This window comes from Chinchilla lanigera, unplaced genomic scaffold (assembly GCF_000276665.1).
Source record: "Chinchilla lanigera isolate Chin_1 unplaced genomic scaffold, ChiLan1.0 scaffold00048, whole genome shotgun sequence".
NCBI classification, from domain to species: Eukaryota; Metazoa; Chordata; class Mammalia; order Rodentia; family Chinchillidae; genus Chinchilla; species Chinchilla lanigera.
Window position 1 is genome coordinate 5,189,866 of NW_004955449.1, and position 17,437 is coordinate 5,207,302.

At 41.8% G+C, this 17,437-nt stretch overlaps 1 protein-coding gene across 1 annotated transcript in view; it reads left to right on the forward strand.

The window, feature by feature from the left end:
* Lrp2 (low density lipoprotein receptor-related protein 2) overlaps window positions 1-17,437 on the forward strand; it is a 159,778-nt gene that overhangs the window by 34,757 nt on the left and 107,584 nt on the right. The window contains exons 11-16 of the mRNA XM_013518692.1: window positions 5,508-5,636; window positions 7,503-7,672; window positions 8,654-8,877; window positions 10,139-10,345; window positions 13,238-13,440; window positions 15,557-15,697. Coding sequence (XP_013374146.1) covers window positions 5,508-5,636; window positions 7,503-7,672; window positions 8,654-8,877; window positions 10,139-10,345; window positions 13,238-13,440; window positions 15,557-15,697 — 1,074 coding nt within the window. The remainder of the gene's footprint in view (window positions 1-5,507; window positions 5,637-7,502; window positions 7,673-8,653; window positions 8,878-10,138; window positions 10,346-13,237; window positions 13,441-15,556; window positions 15,698-17,437) is intronic.

Sequence of the window (17,437 nt, forward strand, 5' to 3'; positions counted from 1 at the left end):
AGAAGGAAACAGAAAAACAAGTCTCGGGCTGGAGATATAGCTCAGCGGCATCAGTGCTTTCCTGGCAAGCCTGAGGTCATGAGTTTGATTCCCAGTAAAAAAAACAAAACAAAAAAAAGTCTTCAGGCTCCAGGAAGTACAGATTTGTCACATGGTAAAGCAGAGGACCACCAGTTGCTGCTTAGGAGACTACATTGGTCGGCCAGGGCTTGTGCTGTACTGTGTGAGAATTCCACTGGTTTTCACCTCTGCTTGGAAGTCACATTCAAGACAGCAAATTCTTCATCAAGATGTTTTCAGCTAGTGACTGCCCCTCATAGACACCAAACATTACCCACCTCTGTTCTGCCTGAATTATAAAAGTGATTTCTCCCGCTGGAGGTCTTTTGATCCTGAAGCCAGCTTTGTATTCCACTGTGATTAGAATAGAGCCTTCTGCTGGGAGAAGTCAACATGGACAATGTCATTAGTGTTCAGTTTCTTAGGATTGGAGCAGTGAATTTGTTTTGTTTTGTTTTATTTTTTGTTAACGGGAATCGAACTCAGGACATTGTGCTTGCCAGGCAGGCGCTGTGCCACTGGGCTATATCCCTGGCTCCAAGCAGTAAGTTTTTAAGCTCTGATTTCTTTTTTTGGGGAGAGGGAGAAAAAATTTTATTTTTTAATGTCATGTTTCAAATTCATGCCATATGCGTTAAGTACCATAAAGTCGGACAACATTTCACCTGAGTCTGGAGAAATACAACTTTTATTTTCTGTCTATAAATGTTAAAAACGATGCTATATTAGAAACTATGGCATTATAATGCTCTGATTTTTATTTCCACCTTTCTGATTTTTGATAAATGAACAATAAATATTAACAGAACATGATCACAAAAGTTTAAAAAAACTTTTTCCTGGTGAAGGGATAAGGAATCTGAGGGGCAACTGGAGCTATTCCATATAATTCAACTTGGTTGTTATTCATGGATCTCTAAAACATAGATGACTCAGAATTTTCCCAGCATTTATGTTCTTCAGTAGTCCTTAAGAATTTGGATTCTTTAGGGATTTCTGGACAATCCAAACATGACATACATAAAAACGTTTTATGAAAGTATTTCTGCTGAAATAAATTTCTAAAATTTTAATTTAATTTGATGAATAATATTGAATTTTCCAAGTGTGGTGACACTTGCCTATAATCTCAGCACTCTGGGAGGCTGAGGCAGGAGTATCACAGGTTTGAGCCCTGCCTGGGTGACTTAGTAGCTTAGTGAGACCTTGTCTCAAGATAAAAAATACAGAAGGTCTGGGATGTAGCTCCCTGTGAAGACATAGGTTCAATCCCCAGTACACCAAAAAATACCCACAAATCTAAAACTGCATTTGGGGAAACCTAATGAAGTTATTTAGGTATACTTTCAGCTCCTGGCTTCCAATATAACTATACCTTATTAAATATGTCTTAATAATTACTCACAACCAGGAAAAGTTTTTGATACCAGAAATAAACTCAGGTTTACAAATTTGACTTGAGATTCTTGAGGAAGTCTGTTCCTGAGTGTTACTGAGAACTGTCACAGTGGGTGGAGTTCGCTTACCTTAATATGCTGAGAAAAATTGAATTCTTCATATGTGGTGAAGCAATCCAATTGAAGTTGTCCTTGTGGTGCTTAAGTAGGTAATTGTAGGTAAGACCACATCTCAAGCTTTGTCCATGACCTAAATGTTTCTCTTAAGTAACTGTGTTGGCAGGATGTGTTACGATCAAGTGGTTCATTCAGGTCAGCCTGAGAGGTCCTGGAGACGCAAAATTTTTTTTTTTTTTTTGATTCAGGGGATTGAACCCAGGACCTTCATGCACTGAGCTCCTCTCTAGCCCTTTTTCTTTTTGCTTTTGAGGCAGGATCTCATTAAATTGCTAAGTTGCCCAGGCTGGGCTCAAATTTCCAATCCTCCTGTCTCATCCACCCCGAGTGTTGGGATTACAGGCGTGTGCCACCACACCCGGCCAAAAAGTCCCCAGTTCTTAATCATTTCAGATCATGTTGTAAAGAAAACACTACGATCTGCAACTGACCTCAGACTTTGTTGTTAGGGTTACTGTCATTATCTTTGAACCGGCTTTGAAACCTTGCCTGGGAGGTGGCTTTGGACTGGCGGCCCTGCCCTGGTACCCGGCCTTTCTCTGTGGGCCGCGGCCTCTTTCTTGGAGTGGTGCTATATGGGGGGCTGGGGGATGAGGCGGCCTCTTTGTTTTTGGCAAGTGTCAGGCCCCTCTGTGCCCCTTTACTGCCACCCAGCTGCCAGTTGCTTTCCCGTCCTTTAGTGCTTTAGGCACAGTCCTGCTCTCTGAGTAGCGAGGGAATTCCAGTAGAACACCGGAAGCCACATTCTCAGAATTACATCAGCGCTTCTGTCTTTTTCCTTTCTCAGCCTACAATAAGAGGAGTTTGGGCTGAGCTGCTTCACAGTTGAAACTTGATAGGCCTCAAAGTCTTTTCAGTAAAAGTGGTGGCTTTTTACAGAGTTCCTGCTTGAGGCCTGTGATGCCCACAAGCTGTTCTCAGTCTTTCCCCCACTGTAGAGCTCGGCTGGCACGTTTTCCTCCTTTTCAGTATGTGAGTCTGAGGAGCCTTGGCTGGTGTTTCCACACGTGCGGGACTTCTTCCGGCTGCTTTGGGTACAGACAGCCTCTTAAGAGATGAAAAGCTGACGTAGGTACATTGTTGTGTTATAAAAATTTACGTGTAAGCTTCTAGTGAGGGTAATACAGAAAATTGTAATATTAGGCCGTGCAAATGATCATTTCACGATTTACTGAACCGAGTCCATTCGTAGCACATTGAAAGGAGTGTGACCCAGTCCTGGTCTGCTAGTTTGGAGTCCTGCGGACATCTTTCAGTCTGCCTTGTGCCTTTCCGGGATGTTACTCGGACATCCTCATTGCAGGGAAGCCCAAAGGTCTATGTTTGAGGGCCTTTGTGAATGTGAGGCCCCTGCCACCTGCGGAGACCTTTCCTGTTCTTCAGAAATGCACGATTTGTCCCCCAGTTTTGAGGCCGGCGTAACATTCATTTCATATTTCTTTCAAAGAAGAGAAGTCTTTAAATGCATTGAAATTCTGCTAATGCGTGTCCAAGTTCAGCTGAAACGTTAGAGGAGTTACTTTGGCTTGCTCTGTCAAGCATTTGAGCTCAACAACTCTCTCAGTGTGGCTGGGGCCTTCCGCTCCCTCGCCGAGGCTGGCGGCTGACGCACCCCAGCGGCTCCAGGTGTTGAGAACTTGTGCAGCGATGGTCACCTGAAACGCGGCTCTCCAGCGAGTGCCTCTATGGTAACCAAGACCAGAGTTGAATAATCCCGATGCGGAATGAGGTGTCTCTCCAGCATTCATCTGCCCCTGGTGGGCCTGACCGGGCCGAGCCTCGGGGTGTGCTGAAACAGCTTACCGGCCTCATTGTTGGTGATTGACAGGACATGCTGTTTGTTGACAGAATGACATCTTGGTGCGGAGTTAGGGCAGGGAGGTCATTCACCATGGTGGCGTTTCACACAGCAGATGGAGCCGGGGTATCCAAAAGGGTCTAAGCTAAAAAGGGGTTTTTGAATGATTTTCAAAGCTGTATTTGTTGTTAGGAGGGGGCAAAGAATAAAAAGAAAAGAAAAACAGATAAAGCTAATGAGCTGTGTGGGTGTGGGGGCTTGTAAAGCAATGTCTCATTGTTTTGCGTAGTTTCTATAGTCTGCTGTCGTGAAAACCCTCAATTCTTTCATTTTCTTGCTTTTACTTTGACTAATGATGGACACTAAATAAGAACTGAAGGACGCAATCTCACTCAGGCATTAAAAGTGACGGTTTAATATAGTTATTGGAGTCTGTAAAGCTTTTGCAGCACCGGTGAAAGGAAGGGCATTTGTGCCCAAGATTCCTGATTATAACTTCACCTTTGGTTTTCTTCTGCTGACACTGCAACTCCTCCCAGGGTGACTCCAGGCCCTTAGACATACTGGAGTCTTATGGGTCTTGCATTCAAGATGAGGTTGTGTGCTGGGTGTGGAGGCGGAGGCAGGAGGATCGCCACAAGTTCGAGGCCATCCTGGGCTACATGGTGAACTCAAGGCCAGCCTGAACTACACAGCAAAACCCTGTCTTTAACAAAAAATAGATGAGGTTGTGACATTGTAGGGGCTTGGGGGAAATACATGCCCTAAACTTTCATTTCTACTTAAGTAAAGCCCTGGAAGGAGGAGATTCATTCACAAGGGCCTTTCATACCCACATGGCCCTTTACCTTGTATCTGGCTTGGATTGATTTTTTTTTTTCCCCCTCTTTGATTACTTGTTTAGTCATAGTTCTTGGCGAGAAGGATGTGCTGGTCCAAACTGCCACACTGTACCTGGAAGAAAACTGGAACCCTTGGCTTGATCCCAGAGCCTTCCTAGGCTTGTTTTTGTTGTTGTTTATATCGGGAATCAAACTCATGACCTCACACTTGCTGGGCACGTGCCGTGCTGCTGAGCTGTATCCCCAGCCCCTTCCTAGGCTTTTTTATTTGGGCATCATAGGGTGGTTGGCCACCTGGCAAGCATGATAAAATCCAGTACTCTGCTCTAACCTTTGCTGCAAATAAAGCCACGTCCTAGAAATCTGGACAATTCTAGACTCGAGGGTGTAGTGATTTCAAAAATGATAATTTTTAGAATTTCCTAAAGCCAGAGTGCAAAAAGAATAGAAGGGAAGAAATGGAAGATATTTTCATGTCTTGAAAATAAGTTTAGTTTTGATTATGACTTTTTGATATCAAAGGAAAGACAGATATACAGAGCTTTGGAGAGACGCCATTGCAGGCACAGACTGTGGCTTCCTGAGGGGCTGGGTACGATGAGTGTCTGACTTTATTCTGAGAGGGTGGTGCCCCGTGGAACTTTCTGCAGGCATGTAAAAAATTTTGTATCTTTTTTTTTAAATTTTGAGACAGGGTTTCGCTATGCAGTTCAGGCTGACCTTGAGCTCACTTTGTAACCTAGGCTGGTCTCAAACTCACAACCATCCTCCTGCCTCAGCTTTCCATGTGCTGGGATTACAGGCGTGCACCACCATGCCTGGCTAAAAATTCCGTATCTTCACTCCTCAATTTTGGTAACCAGTGCTCAGTGGCTCCCATTTGTAAAGCACAGTTTTAAGGGGAAATATTTATACTGAAATGCGTATACAGGTATTTGTAGACCAATGGCAACCAATGAAAAACAATGACACAGGGCCATGAATCCATGCAGGCTGTGCATCTTCTGTAAGGTTATCCTTCACGTAGATAAAAATAACTGATTTCAGAGCTTTGGACTTTTCCTTGGATGCAGAACCAGTTGAATATCCTTTTTCACTGTCGGCTGCAGCTCGCACCTGCCTCCAGAGGGCGCTCTTTTGGACAGGGGCATGATGTTTGGTTCAGGATTTTAGTCTGAGCATACTCAAGGTGTTGGTAACCATGATCGTGAATCTGTTTTTCTCATGTGGCAGCTTTTGATGATTGCCAGATATGGGGCATTTGTGACCAGAAGTGTGAAAACCGCATGGGCCATCACCGCTGTGGCTGTGAAGAAGGATATGTGTTGGAGCGAGAGCGACACTGCAGAGCGAATACTTCCTGTGAGTACTTTCTGCACCTTGTGTCTCTGCACAGTAAGTGTCTGTATTTCCTCCACAGCCGATGACGGAAGAAATTAGAGCATTTATGCTGGTGGCAAGGATTTATCACAGGTCGGGGTGGCTCCTGCTGTCAGGAACGACGGGGCAGCGTCACTTGTACTTTATTAAGGACCACTTTGTACATTAATGGTGACCATTATTAATATTTCCTTTTATTTTTTGCCTGGGCTATTATGTCAGGCTATTATGTTGTGGAGTAAGTCTTAGAACCACAGTTGACTGATTGGACATTTCACTTTTAATTAATTTATTACACAAGTGGGTGACAACTATTTAGAAATATCGTTTTGGCATTATTTATGTAAAATTTAGAGGCATTTTAAAACAGACATGCTAAATTTGGATTAAAATTTGTGTGAATACCCTCACTTTGGGAATCAGTCTAGTAGTACTGTAGTACTCCAAAGTGTTTTTGTCACTGTGGGTCTCTGGGTCTCAGTTTTAACTCCTTTCCCGCCCCGCTTCCCATCTTACTGTATTTTTGTGGTGCTGGGGAGGGAACCCAGGGCCTTGTGTATTCCGGGCAGGCACTCTGCCACTCGGCCACATCCCTGGGCATGAACTGCTTTTTTCAGCTGTTATTTCCCATTTGATTTTTAAGTGTCTTTGGTGCCTTCTGAAACTTTACTGCTCAAGTGCTCCATGGGTGGTCTGTTTTCTGTTTTTGCATAGAAATACTTGTTGTGTACTAACGTTTGAGTACAGCTGATTTTTAATAAAGCTTATTTGATTAGGTAATTCTACTCCTTGTGTTAAAATTTTAAATTTTAAAGAAAGATCTAAAGTAAAATATTTCTCTTCACCCCTGCTCTCTTCCACCAAATTTCTGCTGCTTTTTCCCCTGGGTAACTGCTTTCCCTCCCTCCCTCCCTGCTTTCCTTTCTTTTCTTTTTTTGTGGTAGTGGAGATTGAACCCAGAGCCTTTGTACTGAGCTACATCCGGAGTCCTTTTTAATGGTTTTTGAGACATTGCCTCACCAAGTCGCTAAGTTGCCCAGGCTGGGCTTAAACTTGTAATTTTCCTGCCTCAGCTTCTGAGAGTGCTGGGATTTCAGGCATGTGTCACCGTGCCTGACTTGATTTCTGCTTCTGTATTTCAATTCTAGAGATTTTAAATGCATGAGTAAGATACATATGTAGCCTTATTTTTACGAATACGCTAATACACTGCACAGTTCTGCATGTTGCTACTATCATTTATTTTTGAAAACATTCCACATCAGCCCGTAAAGTTTTTTTATAGTGGCATGATAATCCATTTTTGCATGCACATAACTTATTTAGTTCCCTACTGATGAACTTTTAAATAATTTTTTATCTTTAACTCTTGGAAATCAGACTGCAGCAAATAACATTATTCCTGTGTCTTTTTGCATGCTTACAAGTGTATTAACAGAGCAGGTTTGGGTCTACCATTGCTATGTTTTTTTGCAGGTAATTTTAAAAACATATTTTGTGTTTAACATAATCTGAAGTTGCACATAGAGGTAGGATGCCCATATCCTCAAGAATTCTTGGAAATACCTCTGATATTCTCTTCATTGTCATTAAAAGGGCATTGGACTAGCAGTCAGGACACCTGAATTCTTGCCATCTTCTTTTCCTGAATTACTGTGGTTTTAGATACTTCATTAAGCATCCTTGTGCCTTAGTTTGCTCATCTGTAAAATGGGTAGAATGATCGTTAGTTATCTGTCTCAGGTTTCCTTGAGAATCAAAGTAATAGAGAAGAGTCCATTTGAAAAAACAGACAATGTACTGGTTGTAAGTTACTTCACCATCCTTGCCTTCCTTCTTCACATCTAGTTAATGCGGCCTCTGTTATCTTCTCCAATGGTCGGGATTTGGTAATTGGTGATATACATGGAAGGAGCTTCCAGATTCTAGTACGTTCTCAAAATCGTGGAATGGCCATGGGTGTGGATTTTCACTACCAGGAGCACAAAGTTTTTTGGACAGACCTCATGGAAGATAAGGTAAAGAGAGATTTCAGGAGTGTGGCTTGGAAGCTGAATAGAACCTCAGGCACAAAGTGTTGATAGGTTTTCATTTTTAGGGGAATAGAAAGGAAAGTTCCTTTGTTTTCTAACAAAAAAGGCCCTTGAGATAGTTTATGTTAATCAGCACCTTTTCCATGCTATACTATTACATGTGACCTGTTAAACAAAGCAGCCTATTATATGGATTAGCCTTGAGCAACTTTTAATTTTATTCGAAAAGGAGTCCAAAAGCCTAATTAAAAGAAATAGTAGACATTCTTTCAAAGCTGGAGAGATATTTGGTAGTAATTTTTGAAACTTGATCATTTAAAGTGTAAAATGTATTCTACTTTCCTGGATGATAAAAATCAGATTTTTACCTGCATCTTCTAAATGGAACTGTAATTGAGGACTGAGTAACAAGTATTGACAGTATTTTGTTTAACAGCCAAAATGTTATTACACTGTCTCATTTGAAAAGTGTGGTGGATTTAATTTCAACTTTGAGTAATGCAATGGGGATTTTTAAAACATAAATTTTAGAGACTCCTAAAGAGTTATGGAACTTTATTTATTTATTCTTCTTACAGTCCTTATACCATTAATAAAATCTGAATTCACTTATATGAGAACATGCATAAAATTTCTAAAGGTTGAGATTCTGGATTACTGGCAATACTAATTTGATTACAATTAAGGATCATCAAGAATCAAAATACCCCCCCAAAAAATCTAGCCTTTAATTAGATTTTTGATAACTGCCAACAATGGGAAAAGTAGGCTGAAAAAAATAACCAAATTAAACCTCGTATTTCTTCATTTATGCTTTGAAAGAAATATGTTTTTTTCCAGCAGTAAGCATCCAGTGAATTTGTTTTTAAGGTCCAAATGGCTAATTTCTACAAAATAGAGATAGCAGATGAAGTAAACAGTGACCGAAGTCATGCTTAAGAATAATAATTGTGATTTTTCTTTCAGGTTTATTCAATTGACATGAACAGCTTAAGAATCCAAGAAATTCTCAATGTTTCCGTTGAGGCGCCGGAGAACATGGCTGTGGACTGGGTGAACGACAAACTTTACGTTCTGGAGACCACAGTCAGCCGCATAGATGTGGTGAACTTGGACGGAAGCAACCGGGTTACCCTCATCGCTGAAAACTTGAGGCACCCTAGAGGAATTGCCGTGGACCCAACTGTTGGGTAAGTGATGTGTGAGAATGCACTGACTTCTGCATTTCTAGAATTTCATCTCTGCCCCTAAATATTAAGCATCCAATGGATTAATTGGAGTTAGGCTTTTCATTGTAGAACCCCTGTGCGTTTTATGTCTGTACTCATAGGAATTTACTCAATGGAACCCTGTCTGAGGATGTGTAATCCAAACACACCTATTAGTGTTCTACCTGATATTTTAGGAGTCTGAATTTTTCTTAGTATTTACCACATCATAAAAACTACCAAATTACTACAGTTGTTACAATGTCTCACCTTTATAAAGGTGCTCATTCTAACATGAGTTAGTTGAGGTATTGGTGCTACACCTTATTCTAAGCTGCTCGGTAAGAGCATATTGCTTCCTTTTTTCAAATTTATTTATTTATTTTTATTTTGTGGTACCAGGAATCAAACTCAAGACCTTGTGCTTGCCAGGCAGGTGCTGTGCCACTGAGCTACATCCCCAGCCTCCTTTTTTCAAATTTAAGGGCAAGTTTTCCTGATCTCCACCTTTGGGAAGTTTTGGGTCATAGTTTTCCCCTACAATTTCATTGGCCTTAGGACCCTTGAATAAACCTGAGGCTACTTAAGTGTGGGGGACTAATTACTCATTTCTACTTCATTAAGTCAATGTTGTTCTTTGAAAGTGGGGAAGAACTCTCTGGGTTATGTGTTAGATTAGAGGATTGAAGAGGGAGACAGCTTAATAGCTTGTTTACAATATATTTCTGTTTTCTTTGGCGGAAGATACAGAGTAAAAGCATAGGGGAGAAAGTTAAAAAAGTGGACACACACTTTTAGGCTGCTATGTTAGGGCACTTCAATATTTGCTATTGGTGTTGATGACTCCTGATTTTTTAAATTTAAAAAATTTAAAAATTTTCTTTTGCCCATGATGCCTTTTTCTGTGGTAGGGGAATTAACCCAGGGCCAAGTGCACTACCACTCAGTTATAGCTCCAGGCCTTTTGAGAAGATTTTACTTTGGGACAATCTTGCTAAGTTGCCCAGGCTGGCCACGCACTTGGGTCTTCCTGCATGAGCCTGTCTGAGTGCGGTGACTACAGTCAGGTGCCATCCCCTGCCTCTGTGGGTTAAACACCTTGTATTCCCATTGCTTTATACCCCTGATGTTTGCTGCTCGGTGGGAAATTCTATTGATCCAGTCACTATCCAAAAAAGATCGTTTTTCCAGGTAAACTTGTAAAACCACAGACTCTTTGACCCTTTGCTTTTTTCTCTTGTAGTTACTTATTTTTCTCAGACTGGAAGAGCCTTTCTGGGGAACCTAAGTTGGAAAGGGCTTTCATGGATGGCAGCAACCGGAAGGACCTGGTAAAGACGAAGCTGGGCTGGCCTGCTGGGGTCACTCTGGACTTGCTAGCCAGGCGTGTGTATTGGGTGGACTCCCGATTTGATAGCATTGAAACTGTAACTTACGATGGAATTCAGAGGTAAGAAATATTATTTTTGTGGCTTTAAGCATGGAAGAAAATACTATACATAAAATGGGTGAGAGCATACGAAAGACCCAGAATTAAAACACCACTTTGATGGTTCACAACACAGCTTATGTGTCCTTTGTATTGGCATTGGGTGGAGTGACCTGCTCCCCATTTTGTTAACTTTTTTTTTCTTTTTCTTATTTATTTTTTGTCTTTTTTTGAGACAGGGTCTCACTATGCAGTTCAGGCTGCCCTTGAGCTCACTTTGTAGCCCAGGCTGGCCTCAAACTCACAATGATCTTCCTGCCTCAGCCTCCCAAGTACTGGGATTACAGGCATGTGCCACCATGCCTGGCCGTTAGCTTTTCTTGTGTTCTGTAATGGCATTAAACATTTCTTTTTTGTTTGTTAGTTTGTTGTTAAACATTTCTTAGAGTATTTGTCCTTTAATTTCCCCTGCCGAACCCCTTGTCCAGACGAAGCACATTATTTTCATGCACCATTAAGTCCATCCATTTTTCTGGGTCCTTTTTGCTTTGTTTCCCAAGACCACGTTACCTTTTAGTTTTCTAACTTTCCCTCCATAAGTACATTTTTGTATTTATTTAAAATTATCCCCATGGCATCTTAATCCCACCTATAATCTCAGGAGGCTAAGGCAGGAGGATCGTTGCAAGTTTGAGGCCAGCCTAGGCTACATAGTGAATTCAAGGCCAGCCTAAACTACATGGTGAGATCCTGTCTCAAAGAACCAAAAAAAAAAAAAAAAAAAAAATTATCCTGGGGGAATTTTTTCCCCTCCTCATGGAATTAATTTGATTTTTTTCCTGTTCTTATATATTTCTTTTCTTTTTATGTACTGGGAATCAAACTCATGACCTTGCACTTTCCAGGCAGGTGCTTGTGCCACTGAGCTATATCCCCAGCCCTGTTCTTATACATTTCAAAGAAAAATTCTTCTATTCTTTTTTCCTTTTCCTTCTGTTGCTTCTTCTTCTTTTTTTTCCTGTACTTGGAATCGAACTCACAACCTTGCACTTGCCAGACAAGCGCTGTGCTGCTGAGCTAAATCCCCAGCCCCTCTTGCTTCTTTACTTCATTTTCTCTCTGTTTTTCCTTCTGTCTCTCTTTCTTTCATGCTGATGATTGAACCCAGGGTCTCGCACATGCTAACCGTGTGATCTGCCACTGAGCTACATCTCAACTCAGGAGTAATTCTTTATATTCTCAGAGATACTTAAGTGGCAATATTAGAATGTTTAACATCACATACTTTTTTCTTAATCGAAATTAGTTAAGTTAGTAACTATTTTCAGTCTTTTCCTTTTGTATTTTCAAAATTGTGAAAATATGTTCTTCAAATTTTGACCAGGAAAAAATTACTCTTTGTTCATTCAGCAAATAGACTGGCCAAGTTAATTTTTCCAGATGTCTTGATTTTATTGTTTTCTCCATGCAGGTATTACTCTAGGTCTGTGTTCTGTGTACCTGTATTTTGTGAGGACGATATCAGTTTGTCCCTGGGTTATATATTCCTAGGACAATTTCTGCCTGGCTAAATGAAGTGACTGGGTATCAGTGCTATGCCTTCCTGTCGCTGAAGCTGGTTGCCATATTGAGAACATAAACTAACTTAATGAGAAAGTATCAGCCAACTGGATGTCTTGTAAAAACAATTGAGAACTTACCTAATTGTTTTCTTTTTCAGTGCTGGGTTTTCAGCATTATACAGTCTCAGTATTTTTACGCTAAGGTTAAAGCAAAACATAGTGGAGTCTGAGAAAGATTTGAGTGGTTTGCTGGTGGCAGAGAACCATCAGAGAGGTATCAAAGTGCAGCCTTTGCCTCCTGCTTTGCCAGTAGGTGGCCATCAGAGTTCTGTCATCTTTGTCACTGTTGAGAGTTTCCAAGTGTGCGCTCCCTTGTCACCTTAGGTTTCTTGTTTTCCCTCCTTTTGTGTGTTTCCCACTTTAGTATCCTCAAGTCTTTTCTTACACCCCTCTTGTGCTTCTCAGTTTTCAGGGGCTGCTAAGATTTTTCTTTGAGGTTTTTCTAGTATGCCCAAAGAAAGGAAAGAAGAGTCTTTCTCAGGAACCATCCTCTATCTCACTTTAGTTGTGTGTCCAGCAGAGTGATTGTTTATATGTGTATAATCATGGCAGGTGCTGTGCAACTCTCCCTTTGGCACTTTTTTTTTTTTTTTTTGGTGTGTGTGATGCTGGGGATCAAACCTAGGGTCTTGTGCAAGTAAGGCAAGAACCCCACCACGGAGCCCCATTTTCTTATTATTTAAGCAGCCCTGGGCGCTGTGCTTCTGCTAGAAGTAAGGACAGTTGCATCATTGCATCAAGAAGACACATATGAGTGATAGTGCTGCTTTTGTTGCGGGTGTGGGGGCGCAGATCTGGGTGTTTGCTGAGGTTAAACTCCACCCTCACTGTCTTGCTCCCTACTTGCTGAGAAGTGGTCAGAGGTGTATTCTTTCTGACTACAGGAGGCATCTTCTTCCAGACTTCTGATCCTTGTTACCCTCTCAGCCGCCTGTGGGATTCCAAATGCCTTTTCACACTTTAGCCTTTGATAGAAGAGGTGACCTTACAGGAATGAAGAGCAGGTGACACAATAGAACTTTTCCCCTCAAAATCCACAATGAGCTAGAGGGCCAACTAGCCCTGAAATTTCAATCTTCCTGGTCTCTGCTAAGAAGAGCAACATGGAACATCCTAAGGAATGTAGATGGACCATCACATCCATCCTAAAGGGACCTTTGCTGTGTATTCTATGTCAGAATATGAGTTTATCTAGCCTTTTAGGCATTGAAATGAGCTAACTACATTTTCTATAAAAATAAAAGCAAAACAAATGAAAGATTACATGGTCGGTACGTCTCTTTGGCAACAGGAAGACAGTACTTCATGGAGGCGCTCTCATTCCTCACCCTTTTGGAATCAGCTTGTTTGAGGAAAACGTGTTCTACACTGATTGGACAAAGATGGCTGTGATGAAGGCCAACAAGTTCGAGGATACCCACCCCCAGCCCTACTACCATTCTACCCTGAGACCCTATGGGGTGACTGTGTACCATGCCCTCAGGCAGCCCAACGGTGAGCACCCTGCTTGGTACTGCACTTGGTAGCAAGCCATGGCAGTAAATGATGAGGTAGCTCAAATATGTGAGGGGTTATCTAGAGTATTAAACCTCTGAAATTGGCTTCAGATCACAGGCATTTCAGAAAATTGATGTATTTTAGAGTTAAAATGCCAAATCTAGAAAGAACTACATGTTGAGTGGCTTCTGCATTGAGCTAGGTCCTGTCTAGCAGCAAACAAACCAAACAAAATCACCTCATTCTGTCCTCATTCGACTGGAAGAAACCTCTCATTTTGGACTTCTCCTATGATGCCTGGGGAAACTGAGGCCCAGTAGAGGAGTGACACACCTAAGTGCTCAGTTTTTCCTTCTCTGCGCTGTATGACACCAGCTCTTTGGTTTGCATTAGGTCTATCATGGGCCCTCTGAATCTGGTGTCTCTCGGGCTGGTCATTTATTAAAGAAAAATATTTTGGCTACAACTGTTCAGTTTTCCATTACTTTACAGTAAGTTTGGTTTGTGTCAGGGTTTTAAACTGGGCTTTGACAAGTCTGTATGGATTGTATATGGTTCTTTTCTGTATTTGCTTGTGAATGAAAGAAAAAAAATACAATAATATACCAGATTACACCGATAGAAAGCTTAATATAGATGAACTGAATTTAGAGAAAGACATGCTAGCTTTAAAATTCTCATAATAAGTGGTGAGGCTTCTTAGGATGGAGAAAGACAAAAGTAATTAGTTTGATTTAAAAACCAGTATTTAGAACTGACACATTCAGGTGAATAATCTTCATTGTCATCATCCTTGAATATATACTTTCCGAAAACATTTTGGGACTCTCCATTTAAAATAGTTTGCAGGCTTAATGTATGAGGTACTCATTTCATATCTGCTCTTGCCCAATCTGATCTTTGCAAAATATTTGGCTCCAGCTGATACCTGGCTGTGATTGTTCCCCCAAATCAATCCTCTTGAGTGGAAAAAGAAAATGTTTGGAAGAAAAAGCCAAAGGTCTAAAAACAATTTTAAAAGATCTGTGGCAGCCTTGTGTAGTGTGCAGTGAGCTTTCGGAGGGCACTACCTTGAGGGTGGCTTTGGAAGTATAAACTATATGTGTGGTGGACATGTAAGGTTTTGGAGTCAAATCTGGCTTTGAATCCTACATTCCCAGTGTAGCCACTTGAGCAAGTTGTTTAATGTTTTGGAGCTTTCTGTAAAATTGAGACAATAATACCACTTGCATTTATTGATTGCATGATGACTTCCTTACAAAACAAGCAACTAGTGAGTGATAGTCAATTATTATGTCTTATGAATGGGTAAAAATTGTACTGAAGCTTATTTTTTTTTAAATTTGGAGGTTATTTCTTTTTTTTTTTTTGGTCTTCTGAAGACAGGATTTTGCTATGCAGTTTAGGCTGGCCTTGAGCTCACTTTGTAGCCTAGCCTGGTCTTGAACTCACAATGATCCTCCTACCTCAGCCTCCTGAGTGCTGGGATTGCAGGCATGCACCACTATGCCCAGCTCAGGAATATTTCTCATCTCTGAGGTTAGCAGTTATTGTGGAAAAAGAACCCCATGATTACCTAATTGTGAGAGTCTTATTTCTTTTCCCCCAACCACCTGTTTAAGAGTGGAAGGGAGCTGAGTGTGGTGGTGCGTGCCTGTAATCCCAGCACTCAGGAGGCTGAGGCAGGTGGATCTTTGAGAGTCTGAGGCCAGCCTGGGCTACATAATGGTTTTTTTCCAGTACCAGAAATTTAACTCATGACCTTGCGCTTGCCAGGCAGGCACTGTGCCACTGAACTAAATCCCCAGCCCTGTGGGCTACATAATGAATTCAAGGCCAGCCTGAACTGCATAGCGATAACTTAGGGTTGACAGAGAGAGAGAGAGAGAGAGAGGAGAGAGAGCGAGAGGGAGAAAGAGAGAGAGAAGGAGAGAGGGAAAGGAAAGGAGAGCAGCAGTGAAGTCAGGAGGTATGCTGACAGTGGTCACCAGAGTTATGGCTCCAAGGATTTGCAAGCCCATTACTGTGTCACTTGCTGGGCCCCATGGCTTCAGGTGTCTTGGATAAGTACACGATTCACCTTGTAACTTAACCCTGTGCGCTTTCCCTCCAGCTAGCAATCCTTGTGGAGTTCACAATGGCGGCTGTGAGCATGTCTGTGTCCTCAGCCACAGAACAGACAATGACGGTCTGGGTTACCGCTGCAAGTGCTTATTTGGCTACGAGCTGGATGCGGACGAGCGCCACTGCGTAGGTGAGAAATCCGTTCTGGGCTGTCTTTCTGGCAGGCAGCACCAGGCACACATGTGCAGGCCTCTACCACACAGTTGCTGCTCCGCCCTGGGTCAGTTCTCATGTCTGCACTACAGAGAACGCTCTCTGTAGCCTACGGGGCATCTTTCTTGGTGTGTAACACTTTCCTCTACACACAGAGCTGAGTTGGAGGTAAAATTCCGTCCTGTGGAACTTTCCACTTCTACTTCCTTTTAGCTATGGTCTGCAAATTCCATGTGATTGAATTTTGAGTTCTTTTATATTCTATGTATACCATTTCTACATTCACCCACTCACTCCATTCATTCATTCACTGATGCTGAAAATGGAACCCAGGGCCTGTGCATGCCAGGCAAGTGTTCAAAAATCTAACCCTGCTATTTCCACTTTGGGTGTGAGCCTTAACTCTAAATTGAAGGGAAGCAGGCCATGTTTAAAGCAGGCCATGTTTGCTTTTATTGTCTTTCCCTAGACCACCACATACGTCTCTTCCCTTTTTTTTTCTCCTTGTCTTTTTGAGACAGGGTCTCACTATGCAGTTCAGGCTGGCCCTGTGCTCACTTTGTAGCCTGGTCTCGAACTTGCAACAAGCCTCCTGCCTCAGCCTCCCGAGTGCTGGGATTGCAGGAAGGGGCCACCACACCTGGCAATTTATGTCTCTTTGAGCCAAGTGGTGGTATCTTACTCCCACCCGGTCTTGTTGTGATATTCCAGATAAGCTCCTGAGTATGGGGGTGGCTCTATTCCTCACACTTTCTTACTTTTCACTGCAGACTTCCTTTTCTGTCTTCCTCTGTGCTCCTGGTTTTATTCTTCCCTTGAAGGGTTCCCTTTGGTCGCCTGCACATGCACTCATGACCAGTCCATTGCCTGTTCCTTGGCCAACCATGAAATTCACCCTGTGACATTTGTTTCTCTCACTTTCTCTTCTGCACTCTCTTTTTATCCCTTTGACCGATTCTTGTTCTCTGGATGGTGCTACTTCTGGCTTTGTATAGAGTCTTTTATTCTGACTCAGCCAAACTTGTTAACTTTGTAGGTAATCCTAGATTCAGATAAAAATCACTGTTCTTTAAAAAAACTATATAACTAGTTTATCAATAGTAGAATGTCTAGCTTTTAAATTCGTTTCTGCAACGTTTACCTTTGTCTTAGCTACAACTCCTTTCCTGTCTTTTTCATTCCTGATATACTGTCACAGTCTCCTCTTTTTTCTTTTCTTCCAGTACATCTTTAGCCCCTTTTAAAATCTTTTTTATTGCTGGGTGTCGTGGCACACACCTGTAATCCCAGCACAGGCTGAGGATTGATTACTGCAAGTTCAATACCAGCCTGGGCTACAAAGTGAGCTCAAGGCCAGCCTGAACTGCAGAGTGAGACCCTGTCTCAAAAAGACAAAAAAAAAAAAATCTAAAAAAACCAATAAAATCATTTTTATTCTGAGTGAAGTCCTCATTAAGTTATCCAGGCTGACCTTGAACTTGGATCCTCCTGCCTCAGCCTCCCAGGTAGCTGGGTTTACAGTGTGCACATCTGTCTATGCTTTAAAACATCAGTTCTTGCTTCCCAAGTCCTTCATCCACTCCTCTCTTCTTTCAGGCGTTTATTGCTTTGTGAATTATTTGCCTGGTTTCTGTTAGTGCTTCTTTCTTACTTGTGTTGATTTCTGTATAGAAGTTGGTATAGATTTCTTAGGCATAGATTTCTGTACAAAAGTTTT